General features: G+C 38.1%; 1 protein-coding gene and 1 long non-coding RNA gene across 2 annotated transcripts in view; both read right to left on the bottom strand.

The window, feature by feature from the left end:
* LOC149832765 (uncharacterized) overlaps positions 1–16,334 on the bottom strand; it is a 33,943-nt gene extending 17,609 nt beyond the window's left edge. The window contains exons 1-2 of the long non-coding RNA XR_016433368.1: positions 16,303–16,334; positions 16,127–16,196 (exon numbers count right to left, since the gene is read on the bottom strand). This is a non-coding gene — a long non-coding RNA (uncharacterized LOC149832765). The remainder of the gene's footprint in view (positions 1–16,126; positions 16,197–16,302) is intronic.
* The window catches only part of LOC149832764 (putative magnesium transporter NIPA6), a 37,803-nt gene extending 19,094 nt beyond the window's left edge, over positions 1–18,709 (bottom strand). The window contains exons 1-6 of the mRNA XM_090014700.1: positions 18,368–18,709; positions 17,493–17,549; positions 17,239–17,329; positions 16,963–17,123; positions 16,737–16,864; positions 16,445–16,582 (exon numbers count right to left, since the gene is read on the bottom strand). Of these exons, the coding sequence (XP_089870826.1) occupies positions 16,445–16,582; positions 16,737–16,864; positions 16,963–17,123; positions 17,239–17,329; positions 17,493–17,549; positions 18,368–18,533 (741 nt within the window). The 5' untranslated portion in view covers positions 18,534–18,709. The remainder of the gene's footprint in view (positions 1–16,444; positions 16,583–16,736; positions 16,865–16,962; positions 17,124–17,238; positions 17,330–17,492; positions 17,550–18,367) is intronic.
* Positions 18,710–18,861: the final 152 nt, after the last annotated feature.

The following is an 18,861-nucleotide window of genomic DNA, read 5'->3' as shown; positions in this document are numbered from 1 at the left end:
AGGCATATTGTTGTGATTAATTATGTTGGAACTTTGAATCGACCCTTTTTGTAAAATCACATATTTGAAAAATGATTTCCCTAAGTGTTCATTATGACATTTATTTTTAACCATCACAAGTTATATGATGCATCAATCCTTTTTGTATGGCCTTATTGTTATATTAGAGATGATTGCTGAGGTGAGTTAAGGGCACCTTGTGTTATGTCATTTTAGATTGTCCAATTACCATATTAAAGATGGTTGTTGAGGTGAGTTATGGGCACATTGGGACTCTAGAATGATTTGTTATATGATCTCTAATTATGAGTGTGTCACTCGTTTTCTTTTGACCATTGATCTTATGGATGCTCTTATTTATATATAAATGTGATGGATATATGGTGTCCTGGAACCTTAAATGTTTTAAGGTATATTTAATTCAAGGGTGTTGGGGATTATTGCCCAACCTTTTATTGCTTATGAATCTTATGAGTGCATTTGCACATTTGTGATTTTGTGTTTTCTGCTTTTGTGCACAAGTGTTCCAAATGTTCTTGGTATGTGTATGTTCTTACATTTATATCGTTCCATCGATTATAGTATCTTGTTAAAGATACTTTTACATGCTTTTGTGCACAAGTGTTCCAAGTGTTCTTGTTGTGCGTATGTGGACATATTTATTTTCAAAGTATTGTCCAATGTTTTATTTATATGTTTGTCATTACAAGTTTTATTGCCTCAAAAGTCTTCTCCTCTTATACCTCTTATCTAAGTGTCATCATATGTAGACAAAACATATTATTACACCATTATGTGTTGGTAGCCCTTTATTGGCTTTGTTCTCTTGGTCTAGTAGTTGAACACACTTGTCTTGAGTGTTATTATATGTAGACAAGGCACGTTGATTCACACCATGGTGTGTGATTTTAATCCACGTTGGCATTTGTGTCCTTGTTCTAGTCGCTGAGATGTATGCCCATGGTTGGCTTCTTTCACTCATTTCAAGTGCCATTTTATGTAGACAAGATATGTATTGTGTTTTAGCTGATGGTTGGCTTGATACTCTTGTTCTAGTAGCTGAACATACTTGGTCTTGAGTGTATTTTTACGTAGACAAGAGATGCTTTTGATCCATGTTGGCGTGCATTCTCTTGTTCTTATCGTTGATGCACTCATTTCAAGTATTATTACATGTAGACAAGAGGTTCTTTTACACACCGTTGTGTGTGTCCTTGGCCTTTAATAGCATTATATTTATGTTCTTGATCTAGTAGCTTACACACTTGATTTGTGGGTTTTGGAGGACTAATGAGGTAGTTGCTTGTAATGGATGAATTATTGTTGAAATTTGTGAAATTTCATTCATATTTTGTCTTTTAAAGATACAAGTGAATCATATCATTAATATGCATATTTTAAAATCAAATTGATTTTTTGGTCACCTTTTATATTTGATATGCAAAATTAGTTTTTGTAATTGCAATCATTTGAGTGAGATGTTCCTAAATGTGTAAGGTTCTCTACTCAAATAACTCTTATTATTTTGCCTCTTAAGTGGACTTAAAACCTTTTGAACTCTTGTGTTTTATACACTTTTTTGAACATTTCCCTCTTGAAATCGCTTTCAAAGGACTTGCTAAAATCAATAACACTTGTCTTTCTATCTTATCGGTTCATATAATATTACTTGACTAAAGTATGATTGGAGCATGATCATTAATGACTCTTTTAGGTGCTGATTCATTTCATGATATTATATGCATATGCTCATTATGGCCTTTTGGCCCTCATTCAATAAATTATGTGCAACTTATGCCTCTTCGTAGGCTTCTTGTGGTGTCCCTTGTAGACCATTATGTTATTCCTCGTTATGAGGTTATGTTTGTCCAATGTTGGAGTTTATGAATGCATTATGCATTATTGTAATTTGTTTCCGCTCCCTCTTCAACATGGTATATGATTATGAAAAATTGGTTTTTTAAAATCATTTTGCATACATAAGTAATTATCTTGTTCCATCAAATCATGTGCTTCAAATAAAATAATTGTGTTTTTACTATGCATAGAATATTTTTTTGCACCATTACTTTTGGATGAATTATATGATATAATTTTTGGTTAATTCAGCTTATTTGGAATATTTCACTTGATTAAAGTGCAAAGATATTTTTTACTTGGACTTTTTCTTGATTTGTTCCACAGGATCTTGAAGATGAAAGGAAAAAAAGTACCTTGGATAGATCATGAAAGGTGCTCATCGTTAAAGGCTTTGGAGGAAGACATTTGCAAATTTCAATGGCATGCAGATTGAAGGCTCTTGAAGCCTTGAGATTTTTCCTCTTGCATTCTTCAATCTTTTCGTTCCCCCACGCAAAGTTTGAGGAAGGGTGTTAAAATGTATCATTCAATCTTTGTAATCTTATATATATTTTATATATATAAAGGATGATACATATACATATATGGTATATATGCATATGTATCTTCCTAATTATATATATAATATATATTTCTCTATTATTAGGCATAGGGGTAGTTTAGTCATTTCTCATTTTTTACGCATATTCCATTTGGAATGTGTTTGTAATTTTACTTTTCTTTTTCTTTTATTTCATTTTTTGTGGTTTGCGCCACCTAGGGAGGCTCCCCAAAGAGTCGTTGGGGAGCCCCCAACGGTCACAACAAATGTGACCGTTGGGGGCTCCCAACGACTCCTTTGGGAGTCCCCTATGTGGCTCCTCTCTTGTGTTATAAATAGGGGTCTCCCCCTTGTAATTTACTCACTCCTTTGGAGGAGCTTTTGCTCCATGTAATGGGTGTTACACCCTTCCTCTCTTCAATAATATTAACTTATGCCTTATAGGCATTTTTGCCCCTTTTGGGTTTATGTGTTAGCACATTATGTGCTTGTGTTTTCCCCTTTAGTGGGTATATTCGCACTTCATGTGCATGTGTATTGGTTCATTATTGAACCTTATATATTCAAAGTCGTTTCCTTACAATAATCTCATTCCAAAAGAAAGTCTCAATGAGGATGAGAACAGTCACAAGTGTTCCAGTTGTCTTTCATGCAAGAGTCATGTATTGCTTTTTCATTCCATTAATAAGAGAGCTTCAAAACCTTTTGAGATAATTTGTTCTGATGTATGGGGACCCGCCCCAATTGCTTCTGGATCTGGGAGCAAATACTATATAATATTTGTTGATAACTATTCTCGATACACTTGGATATATTTCATAAAAAATAAGTCAGAAGTCTTCTCTTTGTTTCAAAATTTTCTTTCTTTGGTCAAAAATCAATTCTCTGAGTCCATTCAATTTTTCCAATGTGATGGAAGTGAGGAATTCTTATCCCGTGATTTTATTTCTTTTCTTCGAAATAACGAAATAGGAAGAAAGGTGTCTTGCCCTCACACTCCTCAACAAAATGGAATTGCTGAACGAAAACATAGACATGTCGTTGAAAGTGCCATGAGTATGCTTCATGACAGTAATCTTCCCATCAACCTATGGACAAAAGCCTTTCATTATGCCGTGCATGTGATAAATAAATTGTCCATGGTTGTTCTGAAAAATAAGTCTCCTTATCACTGTCTTTTTGGAGCTCATCCTAGTTATCATAATCTGCGTGTTTTTTTATGTGTTTTCTATGTGCATATTGATCAGTCACTGAGAAACAAGTTTCAGGACAAGGCCCAAAAATGTAGGTTTATGGGATATGCAGATGACTACAAAGGATATAGGTGTTATGATCACACCAACAAACGTATCAGAATCTCAAGAAATGTTGTCTTTGATGAACAAAATTTTGATGACAAAGCTGATGCAACGAATATGCCAACTGAAGTTTACTATCCTTGGTTGAGTTCAGAACTTTTTGCTAGCTCCAATGAAGCATGTTCCTCAAATTGCGTGCAGCAAGAAGAAGAGATGTTTGAGAACACTGGGATGTCGGGACCACAGAATGCAAAGGAAGTACGGGGTATATACAAAGGCGTTGTCTATTCTAGACAGAGACCGACAGCATCAATCCATTCAGATCATGTCTGAGTCGGCAATCCGACTCCTTCCCATACTCTTGAGGTCAGAAAATCAAACCGCATACGACATCCCATTGACAGGTGGGTTAGCTATAACAAGTTCTCCTTAGATCTTCAACTCTTTTTAACTGCCCTCAATAAAGAAGATGAGCCCATTATGTACTATCAGACAGCCACTTCTACCAAGTGGGTAGAAGCCATGAATGATGAAATGCAAGTCTTGTATGAATGTGGGACCTGGGAAGTTGTTCTCAGACCACCTGATAAAAATGTTGTCGAATGTAAATGGGTCTATAAAATAAAGTACAAGTCAGATGGAACCATTGAACGATATAAGGCAAGGCTTGTGGCAAAAGGATTCACACAAGAAGCAGTGCAAGACTATGATGAGACCTTTAGTCCGGTTGTAAGAATGAGAACAATTCAAATTATTATTTCTCTGGCTGTTGAACATGGATGGAAGTTGAGTCAGCTTGATGTGAAAAATGCATTCTTGCATGGGGACTTGAAGGAGGAAGTATACATGGAGCAACCCCCTGGATATCAAGAACAAAATTGTAAAACTCATGTGTGCAGGTTAAAAAGAGCGCTATCTATGGTCTGAAGCAAGCATCTCGCTCTTGGTTTGATAGCTTCTCGCTAGAGATTCAGAAACATGGATTTTCACGTTCCATGTTGGACCACTCATTATTTATTTTTAGAAGTCAGACTGTGACCACTCTTTTATTAATTTATGTCGATGATATTGTCATCACAGGAAACTCTGCGGCTCACATCCAAGAAGTAAAAGACTTACTAGGTCAGAGGTTCAAAATGAAAGATCTTGGAGTTCTACGTTATTTTCTTGGTGTAGATGTTAATAACCAGGCTCATGGCTTGACACTCACTCAGCACAAGTACATCGTAGACGTTCTCAGCAAGGCAGGCATGAAAGACTGCAAACCTCTGGGAACTATGAGTGTGCTTCACCAAAAACTTAGCGCTCATGATGGAGATCTGTGTGATGACCCCACCAGGTATCGAAGCATAATACGAATGTTACAATACCTCACATTCACTAGGCCTGATATTGTTTATTCAGTCAATCAAGTGTTTCAATTTATGCATGCACCACGTACTGGACATATGGAAGTTGTTAAGAGGATCCTTAGATATTTGAAAGGGACTATTGGGGATTGACTGATATACTCACCACAGTCATATGGCAAAGATGAGCACGGACTCACTTATATTATGATGCAGAGTGGGCAGGAGATCCCGATGAACGAAGATCTACATCAGGATATTATGTCTTCATTGAAAGAAATTTAGTCTCTTGGAGCAGTAGAAAACAAAAGGCTATCGCTAGATCAAGTACTGAGGCTGAGTATAGATCTATGGTTGTTGCTACTGCCGAAGCCACATGGATCAAACATCTACTAACTGAAGTAGGAGAAAAGATCCCTCACACTACCTTGCTATGTAACAACCAAAGTGCTATCAACATGTCATTCAATCTTGTACATCACAGTCGTGCTAAACACATTGAGATCGATCAACACTTTGTGAGACAAAAAGTTGAAGAAAAAGAGATTGAGCCTGAGTTCGTCAATATTGAAAGACAAGTTGCAGACCTATTTATCAAAAGGTTAACAAAGGATCGTTTTTGGATACTTAAAGGCAAGTTGTTCATGGTCCATAACCATGATCAACTTGAGGGGAGGTGAAAAAGGTGGAAAAGTGTCATTAGGACCCGATCCGAATCCGATCCGATTCATGTGATACTTGTGTATAGTCTGGGTACATTAAGACCCGATCCATGTATAGTCTTCTTTTATTCGGGTCTAGATACACCAGACCCGGTCCAATACTTTTGTAATATAAGTTATAAATATACAACTTTAGGTCACGATTTCTCTGTAGAAATCGTGACAGCCGCAATCACCTCTTTGGGTTCTTCTCTTCGTCTCTCTCTCTCTCCCTCTCTTTTCTCTCTTTCTCAACACAGGTACAGATAAAAAAAACTTTCAGTTTTCTAGAAACAACCATTTTTTAGTTTAGTTTTTATATTTATTTTAATATACTTTTTTATTTCCTTTTTCTTAATATCATTGGAGCCCCACTCATGGAGTCTTTGGGAGCTCCCAAAGACTATGAGAGAGCTCCCAATGGTCTCCCCTCTCCTCATTTGTTGTGTATAAATAAGGGATGCTCCCTTTTGTTCTAGTGTAGCTTTTCAAGCTTTCTTTAATAAGATTTTTATTCTTTACTTGGTGGTATTGCCTTTTAAGGCTTTTTCTATTGTCCCATTGTAGACTTCTTGCTTGTATGCTCATTGTGCTTGTCCAGTATTGGACTTGGTTGATGCTTTTGCATCTTTGACTTGTAATTCTGCATACTTCATTAAACATAGGAGTCGCTAGAATTACACAAACTACACACAGTGGCAGTCTAGGCATGACCAATCCCAAAAGGGTTCCAATAGACATGGAATTCAAGTTATCACTGAAACTGCATTTTTTCCTTTCTCCTTTTTGTCAGCCAAAGCAAGAGGATAGAACCCAATGGAATCTGATGCCGACAATCCTTGGTTAAGATAGTGTGATTCTATAGACACAGCTATCACATTCATCCAATTGAAACAGTCTTAAGGATAACATGTTAGAAGAATGCTCGGCTAGGTTTTTTTAATGTCATGGTGGGTTAGATCCACATCGATAATTTGACATGTAATTCCCTTACCTTATATTTGTTAATCTCTTTCTAGGGAGATCAAAATGCTTGTGCATGCTCTTCTCCACAAGAGACCCCAGTTTGGACATTTGTCAATAGCATTGTTCCTTGTTAATGTTCTCAACACTCTTTAGCTTTTCTCTTGTTCTTTGATGTGCTTCTGCATAATCAAGTGATTATATCCATCTCGTATCTGCCTGTGGAACTCTCGTGCTTCTTGAAATATTCATGAATGGTGTCAATATTTCCTGTGCAAGTGCATTGTTGTTTGATTGTGTTTAACCATCTTATTGGTCCTCTTATTAGTACCATTATTTTCATTGAGGGCTTCACTGTTTCTGAACTTCTCAAACGCATTTTATCTCCTATGCTTTCAATGGGTTTTCCTTGTTAGCAGGGGTTGGTTGGGTGGGGGTGGTCGGAGGCAGGGGAATAAGGGAAATAGACAAGGTTGAATGCATAAGTTATTCAATCATATTTAGATACATACTTGCTGATGCTGTGACTTAAGGCCCAACCTGAAATAAGTTATCATGTCAGATCCAATGATGTTTAAGTATGTGAAAGTTAGTGAATGTAATCAGGTATCAAACACTCACATGAAACACCAGCCTACACATGGTTTAACAATAGCATCTATGGCCAAAGGAATGCCATTAACAACCGAAACTGTAATAAAACAAGAAAAGGTGAACAAATGGATGCCTCTAAGAGCTACAAGAATGCACCAGTACAATATGCCACTTATGGGCAAGATAAAAACTTACAAAGAGTCAACCAAGCACAAGCCACTAAAGGGCTGCACAACATAAAAAATAAATATTTTATTTATCACAAAATGCTTGAGCAAAGCATAAGAAATAGAATGGGAGAGTCCCCATATTTATAGAGCAAAAGGAGAGCAAGGGGCTAGTCCCAACAGCTAGAAATAGAATATCATGAAAATAAAAAGAAAAATTAAAAAAAAGATTTACAAAACTACCCTTAATGGGTAGGTCCTATTACATGAAGAAAAAGACAAAAATATCCCTAAAGGGCATGACCTATTACAAGCATGTCATAATAATAAGAAAATACATGTGTCTATATATATATATATATATATATATATATATATATATATATATATATATATATATATATATATATATATATCAGTGTTGTGAAAAGCATTGAGGCGTAGCGAGGCGCTCCACCAAAATCTGAGGTGAGGCGTAAGCCTCGAGGTGCAAAGCGTAAGCCTCAAAAAAATTAAACTTAAAAAAAACTATAAAAATTATCTAAAATTATAAATAAATAAGAAATGTTTTATTGATGAAGCCCCAACCAACACGAAATAAAAAATCTCAAATAAATACGAAAAAAATATGAGATTAACATGTAAAAGTAACATTAATGCAATAACTTGATCTATATAAGTATCTAATTGCATAAATATGAGCATTCATTCAATAAAAAACTAACATTAACAACAAAATGCATATTAGCACTAACAACATCATGTCATAATTAAAAAATGCATGTTAACATTAACAACCAAATGTTAATGTATTTGTCCAGAATTCTTCAAAATGAGAGTGTTAACATTCACAATTACAACTGAAAGTCCCAAAAAACATATAAATGGTCAATAGCTCTATGATATGAATTAGGGCCTAGGCTCTTGTTGTGTCTCGTCATCATCAATATTTAAGTCTTCAATATCATCATCTGAAGAATCCATATAAATAAGTTCTTCTTCATCTTCATTCTCTGACTCTTCATCATCTACATTTTCTTCATCCACGTCCTCAATTACTTCCTTTGTTTTTCTTTTTCCTTCAATAAAAAATCGTGTATTAAATATTTATGTTATGTAATTAAAAATACATTTATATTCATAGCTTGGTAAAAGGAATATAACTTTACTTCGATCTCTTGAAGACATGTCTTGCCTAGAACCACTTTGTGAAACATGAGGTGAAGTGACTTTTTCAATAGGCACATGCTCAATGGCATTTATGTCGAAGTTCGAATCCAACCATGAATCCTCCAACCAATTGGGATCACTTGGCAACACTGGATTTTCCTTCTCCACAATCCACTCATCGTCTGAGTCTATATGATCTAGACATATAGGGTCTTTGGTAGCTCTCCTCTTCATATTTCTCTCTCTTAATTTCATATTGTACATTACAAAAACCAATGCATTCATCTTCTCTTGTTCAAGTCTATTCCTTCGTTTTGTATGCACCTATAATTTCAAATCATTGATAATCAAATATAAGATAATTAAACATATAAAAATGTATTTCAAAAATAAAATACAAAGTCACAAACCAATGAGAAAGTACTCTAATTTCTCTCATAGCCCGATGCATTGCATGTCAAACTTAAAATTCGAATTGCAAAATTCATCAACTCAAGATTTTCGTGCCCAAATGAACTCCACCAATCAGCTGCATTCAAATAAAATAATAAAAAAATGATAAAAACATTAAGAATGTCATAATTAACAAAAACATTAAAAAATATTGACAAATAACAACATAATTGCAAATTTACCAGGACTTTTTAATTTTCTTGTTGTAACAGTTGTCTCTCTGCCAAACAAGTCATTTGCCTTTTTAAATGCATCCATTTGTGTTGTAATTTTCAACTGAATATTTGCATCAGAAACTAATTTTTCAACACAATCATAAAAGTCACTCATAACTTCTCCATCAGGGTTGAAGTTGTCATCATAATGAAAATGTGGATTTAAATAATAGGCAGTTGCATGCAAAGGCTTGTGAAGTTGCAAGTCCCATCGTCTATCAATGATATCCCAAATAGGTTTATATTTTCTTTCGACATTGTCAAGGTTTGAAACAATTTCCTCCTTCGCTCTATTCATTGCCTCATACAAAAATCCCATAGCAGGTTCGTTTGCATCAACGAGTCGCAACACTTTCACGAGAGGTAGTGTAGCTTTAATTGCATATGATATGGCAGCCCAAAACTTATGATCATTAAGAACAATATAAGAAATGTTCTTAGCATCAGATTTCTTATAGTAATTAGATGTTCTAAAATTTGAAGATAAGAACATCGACTTTAACTCTTTCTTATAACATTCAATACTATGAAGTGTAAGATATGTTGTGGCAAAACGAGTGACGGCTGGAGGCAGAAGTTCTTTCTTTGTGAATTTTCTCATTAATTTTAATACCCATGCATGACTATAAATGTATCTTGTAATTTTTTTTCCTTTTTCACTGTATCTTTAAAAATTAATATCTTTCCAATATCTTCTAACATAAGATCCAAGCAATGGGCTGCACATGGTGTCCAAAAACATGTTTTTCCTGCTGTTAACATATTTTCAGCTGCCACATAATTTGGTGCATTATCTGTAATGAATTGCACCACATTACTTTCACCAACTTCTTTAACAACTTCTTTAAACAACTTACACAAATTTACACCAGCTTTTTTCATGTCGTTGATGTCAACGGACTACAAAAATATTGTCTCAGATGAGATGTTCACAAGAAAATTAATTAAGTTTCTTCCTTTTTCATTTGTCCAACCATCTACCATAATACTGCAACCAACCTTTGGCCACTCTTTTTTGAACTCTTTCAAAATTTCATGAGTACAATCTACCTCGTCCTTCAAAATCCACGTTCTGATCTCATGATAAGAAGACGGTTTGAACCCTCGCCCATAATTTGCAATAGCTTCTACCATTGCACCAAAATATGGACTGTTGCAAAGATTAAATGATAAGGCATTTGCATAAAAAAAATCTACCAATGGCACAACATACATTTTTTCTTTCATCCCTTTTGAAAGCAGTGTTTATTGTGGTTTGTCGTGCTTCTTTGTTCACAAAAAGGTCCATAGGACCAGTTGTACTTGTTTTTGCATCACTACATGATCCACTAGTTTCTTTATTCATATTATCGTTGGTTGATGATCCAAAATAAGCACTTCTCCCGATATCCAACTTGTTTTGTTCTAACTCTTCTTTCCTTAGCCTCTGATCCTTTAGATGATTCTGAAAAAATCTTTTCACGTCAGGTGGAACCGCTCCGCACATGCTTACACCATGCCTTGTGCCAACTAAGTGATGTTTTAGCCTATAGATGCCTCATGTAGTCTCTTTATGACAGTAATTGCAAATTACATGTCCTACGAGTTTGGGATCTTTAGTAGGATTTGGAACTTTAACTCCATGATCCCATCCTACATCTTTTGTCATTGTTCAACTGCAAAAATACATAACACAAAATATATATTAACATCATGCATTCTGCTGACCACATTACATGAAAACAAATGCAAAATAGACAATCTTGGTGTATAAGCTATATAGGAATCCTAGAAAAAAAACATAATTGAGCAACAGGAGCTACGCTGCTCATGTGTGCCAAAGTAATAGAAACAAAAGAATGACGGCATACATAACTCTTCTGTAATGTAACAGACTAATATACAACATGCTAACTAAAGACATAGTAGTCAGAAAGTTGCAAATCTATCAAAATATAATGTGAGTTGAAAGGTTCTTTAAGTATTTTGTCCATCTTAACCAGGTTTGGTCCATTGCAGGTTTTGTAAACCAAACCCATGATTGTGATCCCTTTAGTTCTTTTAGTTGAAAACACATACCACATTCAAAACTTATCATGTTTAGTCAGATTTTTTAAAGAAATCTAAAAATCAACATTTTGTCACTAAGTCAAAAACGATGGAAGTGAAAAGATGGCTACTTGTGTATGTCCAGAGACTAGAGTATTTCTATATTTGAAGAGGCAAGGAATAACATCCAAAATATTTTGAATCCGTAGTCACTAAACTAATACATAAATACAAACAAGGCTAAAAGGTGACAAGAAAAACACGAGTGACAGCATGGCAAAAAAGTCATTAATAAGACAACAGAAACAGAAGCCAACAGTAAAATATTCATATAATGAACCTACTTTTTAGTTTTAATTAGGCCGAGTGCGTCTAGTGGTCTAAAGAGTTGACATGATAACCTTTCATAGTGGAGAACCAAAGAGTGATGGGAAGAGTAAAACAATCTCTCAAGAAAAAAAAGAAAAAAGAAGAAGATGGGAACAGTAAAACAAAACAAAAAGCTAAGCAGATGAAAAATCGACTTAACTTCAAATCTCCTAAGGCCCTAATATTATCTCACCTGGAAGTTCAGAGACATCCAATTCATAACAAGAAGTATGCCAAAAGTATATTGCTTGTCATACAATAATCAAAGAAACAAACTTCTAAATTTTTAACTACAAATTGGAAATTCATATCATGAAGAGAGAATTCAGACTTATACTAATTCAGAGACAAAAACATACACTGATTTTTTGTTTCTTTAACAACCAAAAAGCCTCGAACCAATTTACTCCATTACCCCAAGAAAAAGATAAGGAACCATGAACAACCATGAAACTGAATCCTCAATTTCATATTCTCTTAAACCAACAAAAAACAAATGCTAAATCTTAACTCCACATCACCACAAGGGAGAAACTCAGAAACACAGTCTATTAGCTAATTCAATTCCCAAAAGACAAAAAGATTGAAACCATAAACAAAGGAACAGAATACCTCCGTTCAACCAATAAGTTAAGGGCTTATGATGAGGATGGTGCTCTGCCTCCACGAAGTAGTAAAAGAGACCCCCTGCCCACCAAAGGCGATGACAGGGGCTCCGCCCCCCTGTCGGTCGACCCCAAAAGAAAGGCAGGGGTAACCCCCTGCCGAAGAGAGGCAACGACAGGGGGCTCTGCCCCTCTGTCGGTCGACCCCTCAAAAGAAAGGCAGGGGGTAACCCCCTGCCTGATGACAAGGTGAGCGACAGGGGGGCTCTGCCCCCTGTCGGTCGACCCCTCAAAAGAAAGGCAAGGGGTAAACCCCCTGCCTGACGACAAGGTGAGCGACAGGGGGCGGAGCCCCCTACCGAAAAAGAAAGAGACAGGGGGCTTCGCCCCCTGTCGGTCGACCAAGAGAGAAAAGCAGAGGAGGGGAACCCCCTGCCCACCAAAGGCGACGACAGGGGCTCCGCCCCCTGTCGGTCGACCAAGAGAGGCAACGACCAAGAGAGAAAAGCAGATTGGGGGGGGGGGGGGGGGGGAGGGACCCCCTGCCCACAAAAGGCGACGACAGGGGGCACCGCCCCCTGTCGGTCGACCCCAAAAGAATGGCAGGGGGTAACCCCTTGCCGAAGAGAGGCGACGATGGGGGGCTTTGCCCCCCTGTCGGTCGACCCATCACGGAGAAGAAGAAGCAAAGAAGTTTACCTATCACCGGAAAACGCAGAGGTCGTCGGAATCGACGGCAGTGGTGGTGAGTCGCTAGCGTCCTCGTAACAAAGAAAAGAAGACGGTGGCCGGCGGGTCGTCGATGCATTCTCAGCAGACAAAAGAAGAAGGTGGAAGAGGCGATGATCGGCGACGGGTGGTGGCCGGCGGCGAGTGGTGGCCGGCGGCGAGCAGTGGCGGGGGACGAGAGGGGACAAAGTGGAGAGAGAAGGGGTGAGGGCTTTCCCTCGCCCCAAAGTGCCTGTGTCTTTTTTAAAGACACAGGTTCTCGATCCTTTGAGAATACGGGCCCGGATCCGAGTCGAACTCGGATCCGGGCCATTTGATTTTTTAATGTGCGCCTCACTTTGAGGAGCGCCTCGCCTCAAGGCGCATGAGGCGTACGCTTTTATAGTTTTGCGCTTTTTAAGTGCGCCTCAAGGCGAAAAGGCCCTCGCCTCGAGGCAAGGCGCGCTTTTTGCGCCTTGAGCCGCATTTTTAACAACATTGATATATATCATACAAATTAGCAGAAACATCATGTACAAGGTTCAAGAAACATGAAATTTCACCTGTCACATAAGTGTCGGTGCGGCGATACGGCACTTTAAAAAAACTTGGGTGCGGGGGTGCAGGAGGGTGTATATATATATATATATATATATATATATATATATATATATATATATATATATATATATATATATATATATATATATATATATATATGAGATCTCAAACAAACCTGGCTCTGTATACCTAGACTGATTCAAACCTGGGTTTACTTTGACCCAAGACTGAATCTGACTGAGTTAAAGTAAACTCAACAGACCCAAGTCTAGATACAGGAGAAGAAAAAAACAAAAGGTGTAAATTTCAATAAAAGAAAACACTTCTTTTCCCGCTCTTCATAACAAAAGTATTAAAAAAAGGGAAATCTGCGGTGTCAACTGTTAATTATTTAAATTTCAAAAAGAAAAAACATTAAAGGCAGGCAAGTTACATTTGATTAAGGATGACAAGTGACAATTGATGTGACAATACAAGGGCCACGTATCTTCCTTTCTTTGACATGTTTTTTTGAGATAACTCTCTCATTTTCTCTCTCTATTCCGGCGAGATGAAGAAGAAAGAAGAGGATGACCCCAGCCCTCTCTCTCTTTGTGTGTGGGTAGGCAACTCTCTCTCTCTCTCTCTCTCTCTCTCTCTCTCTCTCTCTCTCTCTCTCTCTCTCTCTCTCTCTCTCTCTTGACGTGTTTGCCGCACCAGGTGCGGCACACATACCCACATCGCGTAGTGTCAATGTGGGTGTGAGGGCCCTTTGGTCAAGTCCATGTGACAAAGAATTTCACTAAAGAATAATAGCAATGACTTCTACAAAGTCAAGAACTCGTCATCAGTCCATCTTCCTCTTGATCTACTCGAGGATTAAAATCTACAACCTATGTCACAGGGATTCGGCTAACCAGGTGTTGCACCCACGTCGATGTGACGTGATGCGGGTGCGCGGCACCTGGTGCAGTCAACCCAATATGTAAAAAAAGAAGAAAGGCTCGCCTGAAGAAGAAGAAGAAGACAATGAGGAAAGAGAGAGGCGAGAGAGCTCACCTGAAAGGGGGGCGGAGGTCGCATCGCTGGCACAGGAAGGACCGGCGTTGGGTGGCCGGAAATCCAAGGTTCGCCGGACGTGGGGCTTGCCGGTGTGAGGTGGCCGAAAAATGAACGAGAGAGAGGGAGCCTGCGGCGGGGGAGAAGGCGAGCGAGGAGAGAGAGTGAGCAGTGTAGGGAGGGGTTTTCCCCTACGTGCGTATTTAAAGCACGCAGCTTATGTTTTATCGGGTTTGGATCTGGGTCAGATACAAAACTGACCCGGATCCGGGGTTTTTTTTTTGCCGCATCCCCGCACTCGCACCCATGTGACAGTCTACAACCCACAACCATTCTTTGGATGACCAACGCCCACAAGTTCATCCTCTTCTCTGTTCAGTGGCAAGAAATGATCATGTTTACTAGGAACCACTGGCACTCCTTGCTTGATAAAAGCTCCCCTCAAGACCTTCATCGTCTTTCCCTTATTAGCACATCAAACACCTTAACACCAAAGTAGTAGGGTATCTGTATTCTGGCTAAGTATGGATCAAGAGACCATACAAAGGTGAAGAACTGGTTGTGAGCTGTACAAGACAGGATAGCACCAATGCTGATTTAAGTGTATAAATTTATAGACTTATACTCTATTTAGGATTTTATACATGTGTATTTCATTTTTGTGTTTGCTTGTTGACTGTTTAATGTTCTTCTGTCATGAGAAACCGGAATATGTAAACCAGCAAAATATGTAAACTAGTATGAAATGAAATTTTCATGGGTTTTTTTGCAAATCTAACCCTGCAGATAAATTTGGCATGGTCCATTTGCTTGGAATCAACTATTGGATCATCGTAATTGGATCAAGAAATGTGAATTTGTATGTTTGAATAGTTACGAGAATTCTGAGCCATTGATTTTCAAACCTTAAAAGATGCTTCTTATACATCATAATCAGATGATCTAAGAGTTTGTTTCTATAAAATCAAGTATCTAGATCGCATCTGTATGGTGAAATTTTAAAATAAAATAAAATAAAATAAAATAATTTATGAAAATCTCGATGCATACCAGTTTACATATTTTGTCGGTTTACATATTTCAGTTACCCCTTCTGTCATAATCACAAAAAGCTTCACATGCTGTTTAAGGTCAATAAGCAAGCACGAAAATGAAGTCACAGTGATGGAGACAACATGTTTATCTTGGAAATGGATAATAAAATGAAAAGACAAAGGCAAAAATTGTCATTATTCCTCACCACAACCATCCCTTCTCCCTTTCGACACTAAACTCCACTCATTTTCCATGTCACTCAACAAATCTAACTATCCAAATTTTAAATCATCCTTTAAAGCCTCGTCTATGTTTCAGTCTTAGTCTTTCTGTTTTTGCTTAATACCATACAGAGAGCACCTAAATAAATCAAGAAGCAAATGCAGCCTAAGGTTGTTCCCAGGATACTCCATTTTCACTCCATAGACTACTTATAAAAGAATATACCACATATAATGCATGCAGCCTTACCATGATCTGCAGTTACAGATATATAACCCATGAAGTAGGGCAAAAAGTATTTGGCTCATTACATGCAACACTGTATGCACAAAGATATGTTTGCGTAAGTATGATTGCACATGTACGTGTGTGAATATAAATATGTTTATTTGATGGGGCCACAAAAGGCATTTCCCAAGCCCAACCTGCAAGGCTGCAACATGCTTGATAATAGACCCATTGGTGCACTACCCTTTAGGAAATAAAACTAATTCTATTAGGATACCAATCAGAGAGAAACAATGACTAACATAGTGATAGTCTCAAAAGTTCTAGCAAGCAACAAACCTTGTTCAAGTAATTCAGCTGAGTGATGACACAGAAGACTGCAACTGTAACAAAAAACCACGTCTGAGGGTAAGCCACCTGACTCACTCCCTCTAATGTAAGTTTTATTGCAATCCCAATAGCTTTTATGCTCATAACCTGCACACACGATGAAAAAGACATTCTATGATGAAATTTTGTAATAAGCAAACACATTAAAAAAAAAACAGTCCATGACAGCAAATGGATTATATTCCAAAGAACAAAGATGTTGATGATAGCGCAGGATGATTTAAGGTAGCTTATTACTTACCGTAAGCGAACCCATTAAAGAACAGATGCCTAAGTAGACCAATATATTCGTCTGTCCATAGCGTGGTTCAAAATGCAGCATCAATGCTAGTGCAATAGACACAGCTGCTGCTGCATAAAAAAGAAAAGCTGGGCCACAAAAGTAGGATTGGAAAATGAGCTCATCATGAAGTAGAACAAATTAAGAAGAATTCTTTCAGCTATCACAATGGCAAAACAAACCATACCAGGTTGTGTTGCCAATCTCCATATTTCTTCCACCGAAGTTGGAGTTTGCTCCTGAGGTGCATGAATTACGATGAGTGTGGAGCCTACTATGCATGATATACACCCGATGACTCCCATCTTCTGCAGCCTTTCCTTCAGCATAAAGTGTGCTAACACGGCACTGCAGGCAGTCATCATGATCTTAGATATCAAATATCACACAATTCAAATTCCATAACTTAACTATCATGTATGACAGAAAACCACACCGGCCAAGGAAATTTTCCAAGACTTACCTGACAATTATACTCAGTGCACCAAGAGGAGTAACAAGAACTGCTGGCGCAAAAACATAGGCGACAAAGTTTGCAACCTCTCCAATAATCACTGCTCATCAAGAAACTTTAAACCCTAAGATCATGTAAGAGAAATCTACCAGATTGTCAACTACATGATTACTAATGATTACAGAAAGTGGTGGAAGAAATAAAACAGAGTGTGACAAGTTTTTGAGGAATAAGAGCAAGCTGTGACAGAGCAATGGACTTACTGGCCACCATTCCTGCCCACCACAGAGGCTCCAATAAATATGTATACCCACCAATGCCTGCATAAGAGACATGCCCACAATTAGCAGTGAAAAAACATTGTTTGAATATTTAATTACAACATAAATTCAGGCCATATAACTGAGGTTTTCAATCAAAACCAGGTGGAATTGGAAGCTCAACCCGCCAAAGCAAGGCCTACAAATTGCCATAATCGCCACCGTGTTAAATTGTCAACAAAGACAAATCACGAATGAAAGACCCAATTAAACCAAGAGATGAAAAAAAAACATCAGGTTTTCAGTTCCAACAATCTAATGAACTCTTCACCCAAAATTCCCAAACAAAAAAACTTTGTAGTGCCATAGAAATTCCCGCAATCATTATAATAATGTGGAAACTTCCAATCACTAATCCCGCTCTTCGCAGCGACCACCAAGCCATTAACAGAGACAAATACAAAACAAAAACATTGAGTGCGATGAACAAAACACCCAAATGCATTCAAGACGGACATTGAGTGCGATACACGTGACATCTAAAACGCAACAAAAAATTCAAATACAAATCACCACCGGATCCACACAGTACGCTCTTCTTCTTCCACATGAAGAACTCAAAACAATCAGAAGATCTTGAAAAGAAACAACACACACAAAAACGCTCTCCATGATCGCATCAATTAAATGCTCCACAGACAAAACAGCAAACCAAGAAGACTTCTTCCCTTTCCTCAACTACTCTTTCGAGGAATAAGGAAAGAAGGAAGAGGCGGACAATTCGATCTCTTCATTACAGAAGGACCCAACATCGAGAATAGCTAGCGAAGAGAGAAGAAAGGCGTTGATCATCAGAAGAAGGGGATGGTCGTTTTTGCCTGCGGGGATTCCGGATGATCCGGCGCGCTTGAGGCCCTTCTTCTTGAGGATGAAGCTGGCGCCGATGAAGGCGCTGGAGAGGAGGGCGAGCAGCAGTCCCCTCGTGTTGTCCGACGTCATCATCGGCGTCCTCTCCCCTGCTCCGCCGCTCCTGCTCCCCCGCATCTTCTCCTCCTCCTCCCTTGTTTGTTTGTTCCCCCTCTCAGAAAATCAATTCCCGCCCAACGATTTCGAAAGGCGCTCGTATGACGTCCCGCCAAAAGGAGAATTGGCCAAGAGAGAGCAAACAAACAGTCTGGACGGATCGATGGATGAATCCCCAAAACACTGCAACAGTAAAATCCTCCTCGTCATAGAGAGAGAGAGAGAGAGAGAGATCTTGTCTGATACGGCCGTTTCCCTCGAACCCGGAGATCGACCGTTTCGTAACTTCGTTAAATGCTTTTCCCCCTTTTTTTTACCTATTCCAGCATGGACGGTTTTACCACTGATT

The sequence above is a fragment of the Nuphar pumila genome, chromosome 7, assembly GCF_984573655.1.
Source record: "Nuphar pumila chromosome 7, dmNupPumi1.hap1.1, whole genome shotgun sequence".
NCBI classification, from domain to species: domain Eukaryota; kingdom Viridiplantae; phylum Streptophyta; class Magnoliopsida; order Nymphaeales; family Nymphaeaceae; genus Nuphar; species Nuphar pumila.
The sequence above is the reverse complement of the archived record's forward strand: the minus strand, read 5'-3'. Positions and strand labels throughout refer to the sequence as shown.